This window comes from Penicillium robsamsonii (assembly GCF_028829455.1).
Source record: "Penicillium robsamsonii strain IBT 29466 chromosome Unknown utg000002l_segment0_segment0, whole genome shotgun sequence".
NCBI lineage: Eukaryota > Fungi > Ascomycota > Eurotiomycetes > Eurotiales > Aspergillaceae > Penicillium > Penicillium robsamsonii.
This window is the reverse complement of record NW_026643220.1, coordinates 2,029,440-2,047,087: the sequence shown is the minus strand read 5'-3', so window position 1 is coordinate 2,047,087 and position 17,648 is coordinate 2,029,440. Positions and strand designations below refer to the sequence as shown.

Genomic DNA, 17,648 nt, shown 5'->3' with positions numbered 1-17,648 from the left:
GGTGCCTAGACGATGGATGGTTCATTATATAGGTGTCTGGAGTCACCGTGGGACCGTGTACTCGTATAATCCCTGGGAGAAAAGAGAGAGAGGTAATGGGCCGAAGGCTTCCTTGGACCACATTGGGTGACCCCGTGGACGCGATTGACTGGCGCGAAATGGGCGCCAAGTCACGTGCTTCTAAAGTGGCAGGCCTTTCCTCAATAGGTGACCTATAACCGACATATACAGGTGTGAGACCTCGGGAATTGCAGACCTAGATAGTGCTTTATATATCGTCAATTCTACAACATAATTCTACTCTACATATATTACTTCCAGAGAATTATTCTCACCTATTCCCAAAATGGAAATACCGTGTCATGTGACTATCGATTTCCATGGAAGATCAAATGCGCGGAGTTCGAAAGCAATAACCTCACAATCCACCACAGAGTCCATTGACTGATACACCGTCAGTCAACATGTGGAAATCCACTCTCCCCACCTTGGTGGTCGACCTCCCCCTCCTGCAGACCGGCCATTGTCTAAGCTGCCAATTCCGCAACCCAGCAGTTCTCTCCCAGTTACGGGCCAAACCTTTTTCTCTGCGCCAATATTCCAGCAAAACCGAGAAGCCTATCGACAATAAAGACGCCGCCCCTGCTCCCGTGAAACGAACCATAAAAAACGAGGGACACCGATTCTCGACTGCCATCGAATTCAAACAGAACCCGGGTGGACCTCAGCCCGGTGACGCAGACTTCGTTCCTCCAACCTTGGACCGGCCCATCGGTAGCCCGCAAGCGCCGCTAGAAGGACAGAACACAGGTATTGACACGCGGTCGATGCGCCAGCGGCGCGACGACTTCACCAACTATGACCGACACATCAAGCGGCGCAAGGAATTGTACGAGTCTACCTCTTCCTCTTCTGGTTCTTTACGCCCCGGGATAGATGTACTAATAATGGCAATCCACAGGACAAAACAAGTCGCCAAGCCGTATTTCCGCGAATGGTCCAATCTCCGCTTCGCCGAGGGCAAAACCTTTGTCTCGAACCCACGACTGTTCAAAGCTGATAAAGCCCTTTACTTCCCAAACATGCACGGCATAACCCTTGCAGCACCCAAGGATCCCCAGAACACGACGACGCAGCTCCGCGGCAGCATCTCAGTCGTAAACTTGTTCTCAAGCTTGTGGGCCGAGAGCCAGGTTGCGACATTTACGGGGCCGAAGCAGAACCCGGGACTCGTGGAGGCGCTGGCCAGCGGCGGAAGGCATGTACAGAGGATTGATATTAATCTTGAGGAGAACCGGTTGAAGGCATTCCTGATAAAGACGTTCATGTGGCGGATGCGGCAGAAATTGCCTGTGGAGCAGCATTCGCGCTACTTCCTTGTGCAGAAGGGTTTCGAACAGGCACTCAAAGAGACGATTGGCATGATGAATTCCAAGGTCGGCTATGTCTACCTGGTTGATTCCGAGTGTCGCATCCGCTGGGCGGGCAGTGGACCGGCTGAAGCGTCTGAATTAGAGGGACTTAATGCTGGTCTGCAGAAGCTTATTGAGGAGAAGAAAGCCGCTCTCCGGGCGCAGGACCCATCTCGCAGGTACTGATTGAGACTGGGGTGAGGGGCATTACTTGAACTGGAGCCTTGGATGTGATATGATTCCGCTCTCGGTTGAATTTGTACATACAATAGAGAATCTGTATAATAGAAAGTATAAGAAACAGGCACCTTCAAGACCCTGTTACGAGAATTATCATCGATTCTGTTCCCCCATCAAGGGGGACTCGGAGCATGCCCAAACCCAAACGCCTTCGATAAGAGAAATCCACTCGCTGGAGAGCAGCAACTAACACAAGAACAATATGACATAGGGGCAGCGATATAATTGACCTACCGCCGGGGTCTCGCATACATACTTTACCGGAAGAATAGCAGCATCAAAAAGCAGAACCCAATAAAGCACCCGAGGATAATAGCATCCCGCCTCTTCTTGTTTCCAATCTTGCTCATGAGATAGTTCATGCCGGGGACACTGCCAGCAGCGCCGACAATGCGCCGATTGATGTTGGCAAGTGTTTCGCTCTGGACAACGAAATTCTGATTGATGGCATATGCCTGGCCCAGCACGTTGTCCATCATACTGTGGCTGTTCTCGACTCGGCCCCGCTCTTCGAGCATGTACTCGGCTTCGGCAGCGGCAGGGTTGGATGCGCGATAGGAGTCGATGTCAGACCGGACATTGGAGAGTAGGTTTGCGCGGTCGCGCGATTCAGCAATAGATGCGTTCAGACGTTGGAGCTCGCGGCGGTGGTCTTGCAGTATTTCGCGGTGGCGAGAGACATTGTTATGTTTAAACGCGGAGGAGGTGAGGGTGGCTTCGGAGTCAAGGAGACGGGATAGTTGGGCGATGACAGATTCGCGCTGTATGGAGGTCAATTAGCTGTCGGTTCTTTTTCTGTTGAATGTCGGTGAATAGACGTACTCTTTCGAGGAGGTCTTTCAATTGCGATTCAAGCCGCAGCTCTTCCTCGGTGGGTGATTGTGGTGGTTTGGTAATCGAGGCAAATTGTGAATAGGTGTGGAAAAGGTTCTCGGTCTATTGGTGCGTCAGTTTAACATTGTAGAACTCCTGGTGATATATTGGTACCTGAGTTTCAAGCGACCGTGCTTGTTGCCGGAGCTGTGTCCACCCGGAACTGGTTGAGGATGCCATAGCAGGCAGAAAATATGTGAAGCGTGAAGACGAAGTCGCCAGAGAAGTTTGATCTGATTATGAGTTCTTCTCAGGCCAAATAATCAACAAGTGCAAGGACCGAGGTGCTACCTGCGTGTCTACGTAAGTGCCAGCCCATGACGGGGTAAAGCGCACTAACCAAATACAGCAAGTTATGCCCTGGGGCCCAGGCATCAATTCGCCACAAAACTTCAGGCATCAAGTTAAGGCATTAGTGCCACCGTAATCACGTGCACCCGCTAAAGTCACAAATTCGCTTAGCCCTAGTCCCACAACCAGTCGCAAATTGACACTCGGACATCTTCAATTCTCAACGTCGACAACCCACACAATTCAACGCCACCATGGTATGTCGTGCTGTGCAAAGGCTCTGATATCAAAATGCTGATGAATCGCTCTTTTTTTGCAGTCGTCCAAGGTCAAGGCTGGTCAGCTCTGGGGCAAGAACAAGGATGAGCTCGCCACACAGCTCGAGGAGTTGAAGTTGGAGCTTAACCAGCTCCGCGTTCAGAAGATCTCTTCCGGCGCTTCCTCCAAGACTCAGAGAATGTGCGTATCCGACACCCCCGATATTTGATTTTGTGCGGAAGGAATTTGAAGATTTGCGGCATGGGAACGGTCGAACCCGGGCAAGACAACATACAATAATCAGGGCTACGCCAGCATTCAACCCAAGAGATCGAACGAGGAAGAGGTGGATTTTACGATATGCCGCAAACCGCACGATATTGGGGGTTTATCGATATTCGAGATTTTGATGCTGACTGGAATTTTTCATTTTTTTAGCGGCGAGGTTCGCAAGTCCATCGCTCGCGTTCTCACTGTCATCAACGCCAACCAGCGCGCTCAGCTGCGTCTGTTCTACAAGAACAAGAAGTACCTCCCGCTCGACCTCCGCCCCAAGCTCACCCGTGAGATCCGCCGCCGTCTCACCAAGCACGAGCGTACCCAGACCACCGACAAGCTCCGCAAGCGTGCCATCCACTTCCCCCAGCGGAAGTTCGCCGTTAAGGTATGATATTCCGACAATCCTGGGCAGGGAATAGGTGGAATGAGGATCCATAGATTTTTTTTTATCTTTGCCCTCGCCACCAAGGACCTCGCCCACCAGACGAAACGAATCAGCTGAACACAATGCTGACGAATTATTCCAGGCTTAAACGCAGAACTTGTTCGGATATGGAGTTTTGTGGGAAGACGTTGCTGGCCTTGGACATAAGCAGGACGTGACAGCGTGGATCCGAAAGCTTGTGGAGGGGTCGGTTTTCTCTTTTTTTTACATCCAAAAAATGGAATTTGATTATGTATCTAAATAGGATGCAAATCGACTCTTGACATGACATGACTTTAGACATTCTCAAGATTCCTTGCTCTTGCTCTCATGTAAGACTAGTGAACGTTCCAGTGGTATCGTCTGCCAGACTTGGGGATATATATTTCTAAAATATACATATCTTGAGTGGTTTACATTTCTAGTCTACATCATGTAGACTCAAAGTACAAAGCAAAAAAGGCTAGACTAAGGATATCTTGCTATGGTCAAATGAATCTAGATGCAAGACGTCCCAATAACACCCCACAAGTATGTCTACATAATGTAAGATAAAATACGTCCTGGTTCAGGCAACACGATCTTCAGTCATAGCCAGAATGCGAGCCATAGTATCCGATTTCAGCATTAACTGGTTCCCTAAGTCTGGCTAACCCTGTTGCCATTCCCATTCACACTCACAGTCCTAACCCCAAGATCCCCATTATCCGTCTCAAGAACCCACATGCCCCCGCAAAGACAAGACCGCAACAGCCCCAGCTTAGCAATCATCTTGAACGACAGAAGCGATCGGGGCAGATTCGTATCACCAGAGACCTCACAGCAGCGCGCACACCTACGCTTCTTCAACGGCGCTATGCGACCGTCATTCCCCAACGGCAACGGCGGGCGCAGAGGACACTTCTTGAGGATATCGACCTCACGCTGTTTACGGTATAGCGCCGTGCGTCTGTCATTCGCAAAACCAAGCCAGCTATAGTCCCCAAGGTAGATACCCATGCGGTTTATTTCTGATTTGAGCGCCGGGACTGTCTGCCGAAGGAGGGTGGCCACGGCTGTGGTGAGGACCGGCGGGATGCGCGCATTAACCAGTAGTTCCTTTTCTGGACCGGGCTTTTCGGCGTCGCCGAAGCCAGCGCCTTGGTAGGCGTGCTTCACAGCTGAGTCGACTCCTGCTAGGAACTTCTCGTACACGTCGATTCGGACCGGTGATGATTCTAGTGTTTGGCAGATCTCTGTATAGTAGATTCGGGAGTCGTCTGTAAGGGAGGCGGGGGTTGCACTTGCGAAGCCGGCATGCACGCCGCGGAGACCACGGCATATGAAGCGGAGGAAAGCGCGTGACATGCTTGAAAGAAGGATTAGGAGGGGGAGGGAGGATGAGTTTTTCACTGTGATGTTAGTGAGATGGGTGGGCTTGAAGCTGGAGTTTTTTTTTATGGGGAGCTTCCTTACATTTCTGTGTGAATGCTTCTGGGTCATTAAAAACATCTTCGAAGTCGTCGGCCATGTCGAAGATTTCGTTTAGAAGGAAGTGAGAGAAGTCTAATGTCCATTTGGTGTTACCCAACACCATCCGTAAAACATCTTTTGTTTCAATTAGCAACGGATAGGATAAATGAGTTGGATTCTTTGAACTCACCCGGATCATGCGCTTCATTTGGTGTCCCTTTATTATACTGGAAGAAATATGCAAATAGAACCGAGGCATGTCTGAGTTGAAGGCTTGCCCACGGCACGGCCGATGAGAGGTTGCGGCGCTTGAGTCTCCCTTTGAAGCCCAGCCCGGCCTGTAGGCTGAGACAACGAGGTATGTACGGGTGGCTCATCAGTTTGTCCTGTTCGGCTGTGAAATTGCAATTAATCGGCAGTGCACGATAAACCTCGCTGATGAACGTGATTTGAGCCTCTTTGAAACTTGTCAGCGGGCTTGACGATATCATACGAAAGCCTCCAAAGCACTCACCTGGTGATAGCTGCGCGAGAGCAACCATGAGTATGTCATCTGTGTTGAAATCAACTCCACAGCCTCGACTAAATGCCAATGTCAAGGCCGCAATGGCAGTGGAGAAATTGTCTACATGTCTCGGTCAGTGTTGTTATTCTATACAGGTGATTTGAGAAACACATACTCTCGTCATAGATACCCTCTGTGGATCCGAATGAATGCTCCATCAGCCTCAATTGCATATGTCCGTCACTGTCCAGCGTAACGGCAACGCAAGAATTAGGAGAGAAAGCAATGTGAAGGCCTGTTCATATCAGTTCTGGCCACGCATCTTAAAGTAATATCGATCAGTTCCGGGCATACCTGATGTTTCGAGTGGATACTGGAACCCGGCCTGAGCCAGACAGGTCACTGTGGTTGAATCGTCAAGGCCATTCAAAACGGCCATTGTCCGTGTGTCGTAGCATGTTATTGAGCTGTCATCGTGACTGACAGCCAAAACAGTCCCGTGCTCTATTATATCGACCGAGACAATGTACTTATCGCAATAAACGTCATCCAACCTACGCAGCTCCATTCTTCCCTGAGAATCGGTCAGTCTCGATTTTATACAAAAAATACCCGAGGAATTCGCACATTTGCTTGAGTGTTGCTCTTTTTTGACGTCACCTCGTCGAACTTGGGATGCAGGACCTGGGGTGTAGATTCCAAATGCCACCTGACTATTACACTCGACGGACCTTGCTGGTCTGGATAGTCATGTATGGCATGGAGGGGCTTCGATAAGACAGCCAGGATCCAAGGATTACCAGAGGACCCCGCGGGGCTATCAAACTGTCCCGGCATGATCTCTAGTCGTGTCAACGAGTATACCGAGTTCAAAAACGGCAAAGACTGATCGGAGTGGTCCGGGCCACGGTTGACGTTCAATATATTGCTGGGCATGTCGATCTTACAGTGGATGAAACGGAAGGTGGGGATGGGAAATTGGCCAGTCTGTTTTCCCTGCGCCGGTTCCCATTGTGGCGGGTTCCAGCAGACGTGTACTCTATAAAGACACATTTTCTGGCATACGGAGTATGTGGAGAGAAGGATCCCAGCTGTTTCAATGCGTCAGTGATGGCAGGAAATGGACCGACTGAAAGATAATACCTTGTGTTGCGACCATGGATGCATGCGTTAATAGTCTGTCCGAGTACCCTGTGTTCTTCAGTTCGGCTGGCAGCTCGGCCCATTTACTGTCAGGGTTTTGATATATCAGCTTGATCTGGCCAGCTCTGGTCACACATATCAATGCGCCTTTATTGGCTGGGTGGAATGGCCCGACGGGGCGTCGACGGAAAGGTGAGTATGCCCATCGACCATTCACCTTGGCTGCTTGGTGAAAAGCATGCACCTATATTGCCATGTTAACGTCCTTTCCTATTGATCTATAATGGATAATGATAAGGGGACCCGACGTACATAACGCTGGGAGTTCAGCCACATCATTCCAACAATCTGGTTGCCATCGTCGCCGGAGTCAAATGAGGCCTGACGCAAACCTGTGATGCTGTTCAATGCAATGGAAATGGAATAAATTGATATGCGACCAGAACAGTCAACAACGGCCAGTTCTGAGCCAGTCTCATTCCATGATAGATGGGCTAGTTGATTGCCATTATGGGCCTCCAAGACTGAAGCTAAAGATGACTCTTCTCCAAGCACCCATTTGCCATCTGATGGACGGCACTGGAGATGGCGGACAATCACCCGGAGTCCGTCTGGGGAAATAGATGCAATACATCCCATCCGAGACCAAGCAATTTTCCTAGAAAATTGTTAGTTCCTGGAATGTGAATGAGGAGTCTTCTTCCAAGCTTACTTGCAGCAGCCTAATAGACGCATTTCATCTAGGCATTGTGCTAGACCTTTGATTGGGGAGGCGGCGGGCAAGCCCAACTCCAGGGAGTTGGATTCTCCAAAGAGGTCATCCACATTGATACCGTCCTCCATGATCAAGGGCATAATATTTGTCCACTTTCAAGTGTGTTTGATTATCAGGGAATCAATACAGCATAGCTTCATAGAGTTTCCCCGGACTGAATATCAAAAGGGCTTTATTATTATTCAAGAAGAGGGGGGAGGGGCGGCGGGATTCCCGAGATTGGCGCCTAACGATTGAGAAGATGTCTCAAACACCAGCAAAGTCACAGTCAATGCAGCAATTCCCAATTTCAATATAAGGAGAGACCATAGACCAAATCCAGATGTTCCTATGCCGTCAGCGCCTGGACCTCTGGGGACCAAGTGGATTTCCCAGATTAGTCAGATCTCGTGACATGGATCAGGTGACGGGTAGCCCTGCCAACGACAATGGACCAATCAGGTAACTGCTAGGTGTTCCACTATCAAACAGAGCGAATCACCATTGAGTCCTTGGACTGTCAAAACATGGAAAACAGAAAAGAAAAACGAAAGAAAAATAAGATCGGGAAAAATAAGAGAATAATAGGAAGAGCACAATGATGGGCTATTAGGAGCGTGTATTCAAGTGGGAAAGGACAATTGACTATTCTACAATGGTTGAGTATCAAAGAGCCAAAAGAGCCAAAAGAGCCAAAAGCGCGTATTACTGGACTATTTCCCTCTTTATTCCGAAGTATATGTGCAGTCTTAAACCCACAACCGCATCAAAACAAGTCCCACCTTTTCATTCGCTTCGAACCAATTTACTTCTTTTAGTTCAACATTCCTACATTCGACCAAAACAAAGGTTCTGCGGGCCGCCCTTATTTTATTTTTTCTCCGGGCCATAGAGCCCTGAAGTGCACGAGTTTCATTGCATCCCCTTCCCCCCCCAACGCTGACCTCATCGTCAACTTCCTCTATTTCCTACTATTCCCTACCATCCTCCCTATCTCAGGGACTCGCCATTTGATCTTTATTAATCCTTTGTTGCCTACACACACATGGTTTCTCTTTTCGAGGTTTTCTACGGTCTGTGAGCAATTTAGAGATACCGCAACCCGGTTCTTCTCGCTCCGACTTCCCCTAAGGGTGAACAATTCTCCTACACGGTTACACCTTTCGGTCCATTCACAACTCCCAAGCAGCCATGGGGGATTTCGATTTCGATTCTTCATCTGATATATCGGATTTAAGTTCCGCGCCTTCGTCACCAAGACTAGAATCATCACCAGAGCCAGCAGAGCGATACCCGACGCCTTCATCTCAGGAAGCTGAGTCTGCTGAGGGTTCTGCACGCCAAGCCCGTCCAAAGAGGAGACGCAACCCCCTACCAAAGGAACGGACCACTCAATATCTCGATCTATCCAAATCTCTCTATGAACAGAATGATCAACATTATTTGCTCGTTCAAACTCTGCGTCACCAAAAAGACATTGTCGTCATCGCTGGCGCCGGCATTTCCACAGCTGCGGGTAGTAAGTTTCTGCTTTAGGATTCTGCCGCATCGAACCACTCTTAACTCTTATAGTTCCGGACTTTCGCTCCACAGATGGTCTCTTTAAATCATTGCAAAAGAAACATAACCTGAAAGCCTCTGGCAAGCTTCTTTTCGATGCTGCCGTCTATCAGGATGATGCATTGACCGCCCCCTTCCACGAAATGGTCCGGTCGCTGTCGGAGGAGGTCGCCAATATTAAACCCACCGCCTTCCACCAAATGCTCGCCCGATTAGGTATCGAGTCTCGCCTCAAGCGACTTTACACCCAAAATATCGATGGCATTGAAACCTCCATGGGGCCACTGGCAACTGAAGTTCCGCTTAATGTCAAGGGTAGTTGGCCGGTCACTATTCAACTACACGGCAGTATTGAGAAGATGGTATGCCAGAAATGTCGTTACCTCGCCAACTTCGATCCCGACATGTTCATGAAAGCCGATCCGCCCGATTGCACAGAGTGTGCTGAAATCGACGTAGCTCGCCAAGCCGTTGGTCAACGGAGTCACGGAATCGGCCGAATGCGCCCGCGCATTGTCCTTTACAATGAGCACAACCCCGACGAAGAGGCAATCACCTCCGTGATGAATGCCGATATCAAGTCCCGCCCTCGCGTCCTGATTGTCGCCGGTACCAGCTTGAAGATTCCCGGAGTCCGTCGACTCGTCAAGAGCTTGTGCACAACGATCCGCAGTCGCAAGGATGGTGTCACAATGTTCATCAACAATGAACCACCAAGCGGGAAAGAATTCGACAACTGCTTTGACTTGATCGTCGAGGGGTCATGCGATGAAGTTGCACGACAGGCGAACCTGAAACCATGGGAGTCAAAGGACGTTACCCCGCGCGTGTACGAATCCTCGCCCGAGCCCATTCCCCACAGCTATTCCGACGTTTCTGTCGTGGTCACGCCGAAAAAGAGACCTCGCGCAGATACTGGTCTTGTCACACCTTCTGCCAGCCAAGACGAGAAGCCCACAAAAAAGCTGGCCACCAAGGTCTCGAAAATCAAGCTGGAAAATCCAGCAAGCAATGGCAGAACTATCAAAGACGTTATCAGCAACGGAAAGCCTGCTGCTCGCAAGCCTACTACCTCCAAGTTCATCACCAAACCCGCCCCCAATCCTCGTACCAAGAAGGTTGCAACCGCCGCCTCGAGAAAGCTTCCGGTCAAGAAAAATGCCACCATCACCTCGTACAGCGGCCGCGTTACCAAAACATCTCTATCTGCGGGTATGGTCAGTACAAAGGCCGACCTCAAAGCTATGCAACCAGTCTCAGCGGGCGCCCCAAGAAACAACGGTACTCTGCCCATCAGATCAGAGCAACCCGAGAAAGCGGACATCGTGCTCGACTCGGAGTCTCGTCCTCGGCGAGTGGCTTCCTCCTGACTGTTTTATGGTCTAGTCATGATATTGATATTTTATTCTCGGTCGACTGCAAGTTCATGACATGATGCATGGTTACCAAGATGGCGTTCTTGGGTGTTATTTTCTTCGTTCTTTCCAGTGCTACCCTTCACTGCTATCCTTTCTTGATCTTACACTTCTTCACTTGTGTTTACATACTTCCTCTTCGTGGACTGTATTCCTACTTGCATCACCTGCGTTTGCTTTAGGTTGATGATTGCTGCTGTCCTCTTTTCGAAAGATACCATTGATAGACTACGGTTTCTCGCATGGGCTGGCTCGGGCGTTTTTCGGTCAAGAAGCTGGCTTAGTCCAGCGTGGTGTTTATTGATTTCAATTCTTTTGCTATTCTTATTTTCGCTCATGTTCTGTATGGGTGTTCATATGTGGATTATCTAAATAAGATATTCCTGACTGCTCCATACGATTTGTTAGGTGCTGTCTCGTTCTCGTCTAATACAATTTTCCTCGTTCTTCTGGGATTATATGTGTCTTTTTCTTGTCCCTGTAATCTTTTGTCTAGTACGGCATTGGGGGTTCGTATATATATTTATTCAAACTCCTGCGCAGCTGTGCAACATGTCAAGCTTTGATATAATATGTTCTAGATTTTATTCAAGTTTACTCACCATCTTCCTACGTATATCCAAAATATATACCAACAGAGCGCAGCATAAAATCCATTCGTCATTATGTGTATTGTACAGCAGAAACATTCTTTTCTTTTGCCAGTCAACCTCTTCCAATGCCATCCAAGATGAGTTCTAGCTCATCCAAATATAAGCCCCTTTGACATGTCCAAGATAATTAGCCCAACCCAAGATTATCCCGCAACTGACTACCAGGCCCGTCCTCATCTTCATCCGTCTCCTCGGCATCAGGATCAAAAGGCCCCCTCCTCGCACCAGGCTCACGGTCCAAATCTTCCACATGCTCCAGGTCATTCTCACGGGGCGCATGATTCTCCTCTTCATCATCCTCACTCTCATCCTCTTCTTCCTCTTCCTCTTCGACGTCTTCCTCTTGAGTCTCATCCCCATCATCACCAGCAGACGCACCAACAACAACCTCCACTTCTCCATCCCGCTTCACCCTCTTCGCGGGATTATCAAGCATCTCAGCATCACCATCGCCCTGAGTCGCGCCCTCGCCTGACGCATCTTGTGTCGAGCTACTCGCACCAACCTTCTTCGGCTTGCGCTTCCCAGCTTTGATTTCCGTATATGCCTCGAGTTCCTGTTCGAGTCTGCCGCGGAAAGAGTCGAGCTCTAGCTCGGAGAGGGCGTTGAAGACGTCTGCTGGGGCGATTGTTCGTTTGAGGGTTGCATCGTTAGCACTAAGATTTCAATCGAGGTTAGTTCGACGTATCATACCGTGGGATTGGGAACAAATCGAGATGCACCATTCTGTATTCTCGGACCGGAGGACTCGAATGCAAAGGCCAAGGACAGCGGGGACAAGGGTATAAACATACTGTGAAGACAGGTAGGAAACAAACACCGTAGCAGCCTTTTGCATAGCCAACACAGCGTCCTTCTGGATTGTCGTATTCGGCGGGAGAACCGACTTCGCGAGACGAATCGTCAATGAGCGTGGTAGGAGATAGTCCTACGGAGATAGCGTTAGTCTGACCTGGTTCTGTTTTTTTCCACATGTCGTGCACGAAGGAGTCCGCAGATATGGTATCATCATGTAATATGCAATGCTATTCATGCCTCTGGCTTTGTCTTACCTCGACACTTGCGCCCGCCTCAGCCCGAGCCTTCAGCTGCTGCTCCGTCGCAAAGACGGGCTTGTCGGTGTGCGGCACTGAAGGGGACTGCTGGAGCATGGAGTCATCGGGATCAGCGGGAGTCACTGAGGACGTAGATTTGCGAGGAGGCATTTTTGTTGGTTTGGTCTTTGTTCTGGTTACGCGGTTTAAGGGATCGGGGGGTTGACAAATCGGGCCCCCCTTGGATATCGAATCGAGTCAAGGCCTGGTTGTTTCTCTTTACAGGACCTTGGAGTTGTGGCCGGGTTTGAGCGGTGGTTATGGGCTTTGGAGATGGGACGACGTTCGAGGGTGGCAAAGAAGACGCGCCAACGCGTTGGATTTCTCGGGCTTGGCGGTGATGTCTACTCTACTTTGATTTCCATTTCTATCATTTCTATTTTCACTTCTACAATAATATGTATTACGATGTACAGTTTTGGTGGATTTATTTGGAAAAAGAGTCATTTTACTGATGTTTTTATACCACTGAAATTGAGATCAAACCTAGGGAAGGATGGAATGCCAACATAAAACGCCCACTTTTTGGTATCCAGAAAGATAGAATCAAATGAGATAATGAGTTCATAACGCGAGGAAGAAGACCAGCCCTTACTCGGCCATCTCCTCGTCATCAACTTGTCCGTTGCCCCAGAGACCCTCGATACTGAACTCCTTGGCCCACTCGGTGACGACCTTTGTGGTGTCGACACCAGGCTCAATAGCGCTAGCAGGAGCATCCGCTGAGACCACGGGAAGCACGGGCGCAGTGGCCCAGCCTTGAATGCGGCCATCTCTCCAGTCGTTGATAACGGTCATGGCAGCGCTCTCGATGTTGGGAATACCGCGCTTTCCGAGACGGCCGCGTTTGCGGGCCACCTGGACCAAGAAGTCGGTTGTCTTGTCGCCATTGCTGGGGAAGAGGGCGGTGATGCCATACAGCTCGAGCATCTTGGCGAGGAGGTTCTCAGATGAGGATAGACGCTTCATCAGGAGGTTGACTGCGGGGATGGGATCCTCGATCTGCTTGGGGGGGACGGCGTTGAGGAGAATCAGACGGGCCTGTTCTTCTTGCTTCTTGTTCTTCTTGCTAGACTTGTCACTGGAGCTGGGGAAAACGATTCCGGGTGAGTCAATCAGCTTGAGCTTGCTGTCCAGCTTGACCTGGCGCAAGCTAGTGGTGACACCAGCCTCGGCACCTGTGGGGCAAGCGTTGCTCGAGCCCTTGTTCAGACGTGCGGTGAGTGCGTTGATGACAGACGACTTGCCGACATTGGGGTATCCAATGACACCGACAGAGATGGCCCGCTTCAACTGCTTGGCACCGGCGTATGACTTGAGAGCACGGAAGAGAGTATCAGAAGTACCCTTGACCGTCAATTGCTTGTGGTCAAAGCTGTGTGCGTTGGCAGTGGTACCGCTGGATGCCTTAAGGGGAAGAGTGGGGAAGGAGCGACGCAGGTGAAGCAACCAAGCCTTGAGCACTGGCGGGGGAATCAGGTCGATCTTGTTCAAAATGAGAATCAACCGCTTGTTGCCACCGTCTGCCATCATAATCTCGCGCTCAATATCCTTAGAGCGGGTGCCCTCGGGGTCGCGGGCATCGAGCACGTATAGCACGACATCGGCGTTGTCAGTGACCTGCTTGAAGACCTTGTCGAATTGGCGTCGTGAGCTCTCCTTTGAGAAAGACTTTGAATTGACAATTGGCGACTCGTCAATAGTTGCGCCGCCCTCATCGTCCTCGTCCATCTCATCGTCCTCGTCTTCATCTTCCTCCATCTCGTCATCGTCGTCGCTTTGGTTATCATCGTATTCTGAGGCACGGGCGCGCGCTGAGGCGAGAAGAGCAGCCATGGGGTTCGAATCATTGCCCTCGGCATCCATATCATCATCCAGCAACATATCGTTCTCATCGATGTCGACAGCCTCGGTGCCGGTCTGTGCGGAGACGCCTTCAGTCTTGCGTGCTCGTGCCTGCTCACGAATGCGCTGTTGCTCCTCGGCCTTCATGCGCTTCCGCTCTTCCATGTCATGGAGAAGCTTGTCCTTGTTGGGGAAGAGATTGGGAATGCCGGGGTCCTTCTTAATCTTTGACCGCCATTCAGGGTTCTGTAGAGAAAATGGTCAGAACCTTCGATCAGAACCTGTACGGAGATATTTTCTGTAGTACCTTCTTTGCGAGCTTCTTTGCCTTTCTCTGCTTCTGAACAGCAGACTTTTCAATCTTGTGCCTCAGGCGGACGGGAACCCGCTTGGAAGTTTTGCCTGTAGCCTGTTAGAATTGCGCCTCAGGACCGCATAAGCGGGGGGTAAAAGGGAGTATCATACCGAAGCCGCTTTTAGTAACCATTTTGAATGCACGTAATTGTTGATCGCAAAAAGTGCACAGCAAACCCTCAAAGTCTGTCCGCAACGGGAGTAGAAAAAGTTGAGTGCCAAGATTTCCCAGCCGATAAGCGGATTAGCAGTTAGGCCGATCTCCGAGGACGTTTCAAATTACTAAGCTTGCGGGACAGTTGCCAAACTAGGCATATACCCGGTCTCGGGTCCTGGCCAAGAACGAAATATATCTCATGATGTCTTAACTTCTATTATCTTGTTTGAAGTCCTTATTTCTCTTCCTGTTGATACTTTCAGAGAATTCCGGACAGGCCTCTTCTCGTCTTCCACTCAACACAGGCTTCTCCGTATACTCACCATTGACTCCATCCACTCTCCCCGCATCTCTCCCCCCACCATGTCCTCAACAACAGGATCGTTCTCGGCGCCTGCGCAGGTCCACACATTCGATGGTCTCCTTTCTGATTTCGATGGCACAATTGTGGACTCAACTGATGGTATTTGCTCCTCATTCAAGTCCTCTCAGTATCAATTAGGACCAATGCTAACGATGCGGTGTTAAACAGCGATTGTGAAGCACTGGCACCAGTGAGTCCTGAACCTAACCAACGCGACCTATGTGAGCAGAACCTCTGACATAAATTCTGTTTCAGAATTGGCGCAGAGCTCGGTGTCGACCCCAAGACTATCCTCGCGACCTCGCATGGCCGCCGCAGTATCGATGTAATGGGTCTATACGACCAGACCAAGGCCAACTGGGACTGTGAGTCTACTAGGCATTCCGACCATCCAGAACTGACCACTCTCTTCCAACAAAATCATAAGATATAAAACTGACAACATGCCCTCACCACAGATGTCAACAACATCGAAGGCCGGATCCCAAGACAATTTGGCTCCGACGCCGTCGAGATCCCCGGCGGCCGCGACCTCCTCGCAGCCCTCGAGACCTCTGGCGCAAAATGGGGCGTTGTAACATCCGGCACGCGCCCTCTGGTCGACGGCTGGCTGGAAGTGCTCAAGCTCCCACAGCCCAAGAACCTGGTGACAGCAATGGACGTGCCGCTCGGTAAGCCCGACCCGCGCTGCTACCTGCTAGGCCGGAAGCAGCTTGGCATCGAAGAGTCAACCTCGATTGTCGTACTCGAGGATGCACCGTCTGGGATTAAGGCTGGTAAGGCTGCTGGTTTCAAGGTTATCGCGTTGACGACGACGCACTCGCTGCATCAGCTTCAGGAGGCTGGTGCAGATTGGATTGTGGAAGATTTGAAGAGCATTTCAGTCAAGGCGGTTGTTAATGGCCAGGTGCAGATTGAGATCAAGAATGCGTACGTATAGACGGTGGTTGTCATCTCGGTTTCGCCGATTCGCTGCTGCATGGGCAGGGATATACTGTGGTATTCGCAGCTGCGTAATGTATTTTTGTTTCTGAGCTGGATGCACAGCCTGAAGGTCTCATGGTTTTTTTTAGAAGTAACGTGCACTACATACAGCGTAGATTGATATATATTCATATTTTTTGGCCGTTGTTATCAACTTTGGTTTGCTTAGGTTGGCATGGAGGTGAATTTTGTCGAGCTAGAGGATTTTTCAACTGGCGAATGTCCATAATTATTCGTATTCCCTAGAAGGTGAGGATCACAGTTGGTGATGCTGAAAAAGAGTACCTGGTTTCTACATAGATAGGGAACCCTGGGGATTTTTTTTGCTGCAGTCCCAGGCTATGTAGCAGGTCTTGACGCCATTGGGTCTTTTGAGCAGAGCTGAATCGCCCGACCACAAGTTCTAGGCTCTGCATATCCTGAAACCATGCAAAGATACAAAGTCCCTGAAGCAGCTCAGGTTCCCCGGGCGGGGGTGTAATCGGGCCAGGCAAGGTTCAAGATGCAAGATAGAAAGTACGTATGTACGAGTTGAGTTCCACATACAACCCACCATGTGTAGGTGCCTTAAAGCCGGTATGAAGTTCACCTCAGACTTGTATACGAATCGGCCATGGTATCGTTGCTGCAGTACGAAGTACAGAGTGCGGATTCGTTTAATGACAGCCGACAATTCTCATAACAAGGATGGTGGCTTATCTAGACACTCTGGCCGGCAGGGATCAAACTGTATAGCTGTTGACACGGTAACTGGACGCCCTAGACCACCATGGCGTGCGTGGCAGGCACATTTCATCGGTATGCAGCTACTCCATCCTTGCAGCTGAAAGCCGGGTTTCCTCGGTCGGACGTTACAGCACGCAAATGTACCTGCTGCTCACATCTGATCCAATCATTTCGGGTAGGGCGGGCCGCGAACTACCGTTCATGCACGCTTGAGCCCCGGGTGTATCTGGAATCAGACAGCGAACACGAAAATGCACCCCCGAAGAGGATGACTTCAGGTTTGAAAAAACAGTCCTGGTCTCTTATTGGGGCTGGGCGTTTCAGTGGCTGCGAGGTGTCTGCAGCTGCAGCCAGCTCTTTCGGGGAAGGAGTATGCTCACGAGGATGTGGATACTTTTCCTCCCGGCAAGTTTGGAACAAGAGTATTGTGCAGGCTTCATTGGTGAGCCAAGTGGTTTGAGGGATGGGACGCATGCTACCTAAATGAGAGAATTGGGGCGAGAACGAGACTTCTCTCCAATAGTCACTCGACCGGTGAGAATAGCATGCAAGGGGGTTGCATCCTGCGCATGGGTCCGGAAGAGACGTTCGAATGCAGACTCCTGAATATCATCACAAGTGATTGAAGTAAGAAAGACGATATGGGAGAGCCCTTTTTACTCCAATCTGGAGGGGTTCCTCGTCCATGAACCTATTACGTTGTATTCTGTATGAAAATGGGTGATGAGGGGCAAATGCAATCTCATCACATACACTTCCTTAATTCCGATCTGGACTACAGATAGGGACACACCGGGTTCAAGGGCATGTCCAATCATATTGCAGACCGTTCCTCTATGGCTGATCTCGCAGAGATTATCCTGCA

The 17,648-nt window shown here is 50.0% G+C and overlaps 8 protein-coding genes across 8 annotated transcripts; 4 read left to right on the top strand and 4 right to left on the bottom strand.

The window, feature by feature from the left end:
* Positions 1-464: 464 nt before the first annotated feature.
* N7447_004032 (mitochondrial ATPase complex subunit ATP10) lies at positions 465-1,598 on the top strand (the record flags this gene model as incomplete). Its single annotated transcript, XM_057228307.1, has 2 exons — positions 465-889; positions 962-1,598. 2 exons carry the CDS (start codon positions 465-467, stop codon positions 1,596-1,598), a joined length of 1,062 nt encoding a protein of 353 aa, XP_057087648.1.
* A 311-nt stretch (positions 1,599-1,909) lies between these two features.
* N7447_004031 (putative vesicle transport v-SNARE protein Gos1) lies at positions 1,910-2,705 on the bottom strand (the record flags this gene model as incomplete). The annotated part of the gene is made up of 3 exons (XM_057228306.1): positions 1,910-2,413; positions 2,475-2,588; positions 2,640-2,705. 3 exons carry the CDS (start codon positions 2,703-2,705, stop codon positions 1,910-1,912), a joined length of 684 nt encoding a protein of 227 aa, XP_057087647.1.
* A 234-nt stretch (positions 2,706-2,939) lies between these two features.
* Positions 2,940-4,088, top strand: N7447_004030 (60S ribosomal protein uL29). Its single transcript, XM_057228305.1, has 4 exons — positions 2,940-3,073; positions 3,136-3,275; positions 3,513-3,738; positions 3,881-4,088. Exons 1-4 carry the CDS (start codon positions 3,071-3,073, stop codon positions 3,884-3,886), a joined length of 375 nt encoding a protein of 124 aa, XP_057087646.1. The 5' UTR covers positions 2,940-3,070; the 3' UTR covers positions 3,887-4,088.
* A 328-nt stretch (positions 4,089-4,416) lies between these two features.
* Positions 4,417-7,732, bottom strand: N7447_004029 (mediator of RNA polymerase II transcription subunit 16; the record flags this gene model as incomplete). The annotated part of the gene is made up of 10 exons (XM_057228304.1): positions 4,417-5,168; positions 5,233-5,364; positions 5,420-5,686; positions 5,744-5,854; positions 5,910-6,029; positions 6,089-6,308; positions 6,362-6,825; positions 6,878-7,121; positions 7,190-7,535; positions 7,590-7,732. The coding sequence occupies 10 exons, from the start codon at positions 7,730-7,732 to the stop codon at positions 4,417-4,419; spliced, it is 2,799 nt and encodes a 932-aa protein (XP_057087645.1).
* Positions 7,733-8,822: 1,090 nt separating this feature from the next.
* N7447_004028 (putative SIR2 family histone deacetylase (Hst4)) lies at positions 8,823-10,561 on the top strand (the record flags this gene model as incomplete). The annotated part of the gene is made up of 2 exons (XM_057228303.1): positions 8,823-9,150; positions 9,204-10,561. 2 exons carry the CDS (start codon positions 8,823-8,825, stop codon positions 10,559-10,561), a joined length of 1,686 nt encoding a protein of 561 aa, XP_057087644.1.
* An 825-nt stretch (positions 10,562-11,386) lies between these two features.
* Positions 11,387-12,464, bottom strand: cbfA (uncharacterized protein; the record flags this gene model as incomplete). The annotated part of the gene is made up of 3 exons (XM_057228302.1): positions 11,387-11,915; positions 12,054-12,187; positions 12,312-12,464. The coding sequence occupies 3 exons, from the start codon at positions 12,462-12,464 to the stop codon at positions 11,387-11,389; spliced, it is 816 nt and encodes a 271-aa protein (XP_057087643.1).
* A 480-nt stretch (positions 12,465-12,944) lies between these two features.
* N7447_004026 (GNL3/Grn1 family GTP-binding protein) lies at positions 12,945-14,685 on the bottom strand (the record flags this gene model as incomplete). The annotated part of the gene is made up of 3 exons (XM_057228301.1): positions 12,945-14,444; positions 14,506-14,600; positions 14,664-14,685. The coding sequence occupies 3 exons, from the start codon at positions 14,683-14,685 to the stop codon at positions 12,945-12,947; spliced, it is 1,617 nt and encodes a 538-aa protein (XP_057087642.1).
* A 387-nt stretch (positions 14,686-15,072) lies between these two features.
* Positions 15,073-16,013, top strand: N7447_004025 (HAD family hydrolase; the record flags this gene model as incomplete). The annotated part of the gene is made up of 4 exons (XM_057228300.1): positions 15,073-15,172; positions 15,242-15,263; positions 15,329-15,438; positions 15,532-16,013. 4 exons carry the CDS (start codon positions 15,073-15,075, stop codon positions 16,011-16,013), a joined length of 714 nt encoding a protein of 237 aa, XP_057087641.1.
* Positions 16,014-17,648: the final 1,635 nt, after the last annotated feature.

Coding starts and splice junctions, on each gene's coding strand:
- N7447_004030 (XM_057228305.1), top strand. Junction 3,276..3,512: donor TCCTCCAAGACTCAGAGAAT/GTGCGTATCCGA, acceptor TCATTTTTTTAG/CGGCGAGGTTCGCAAGTCCA.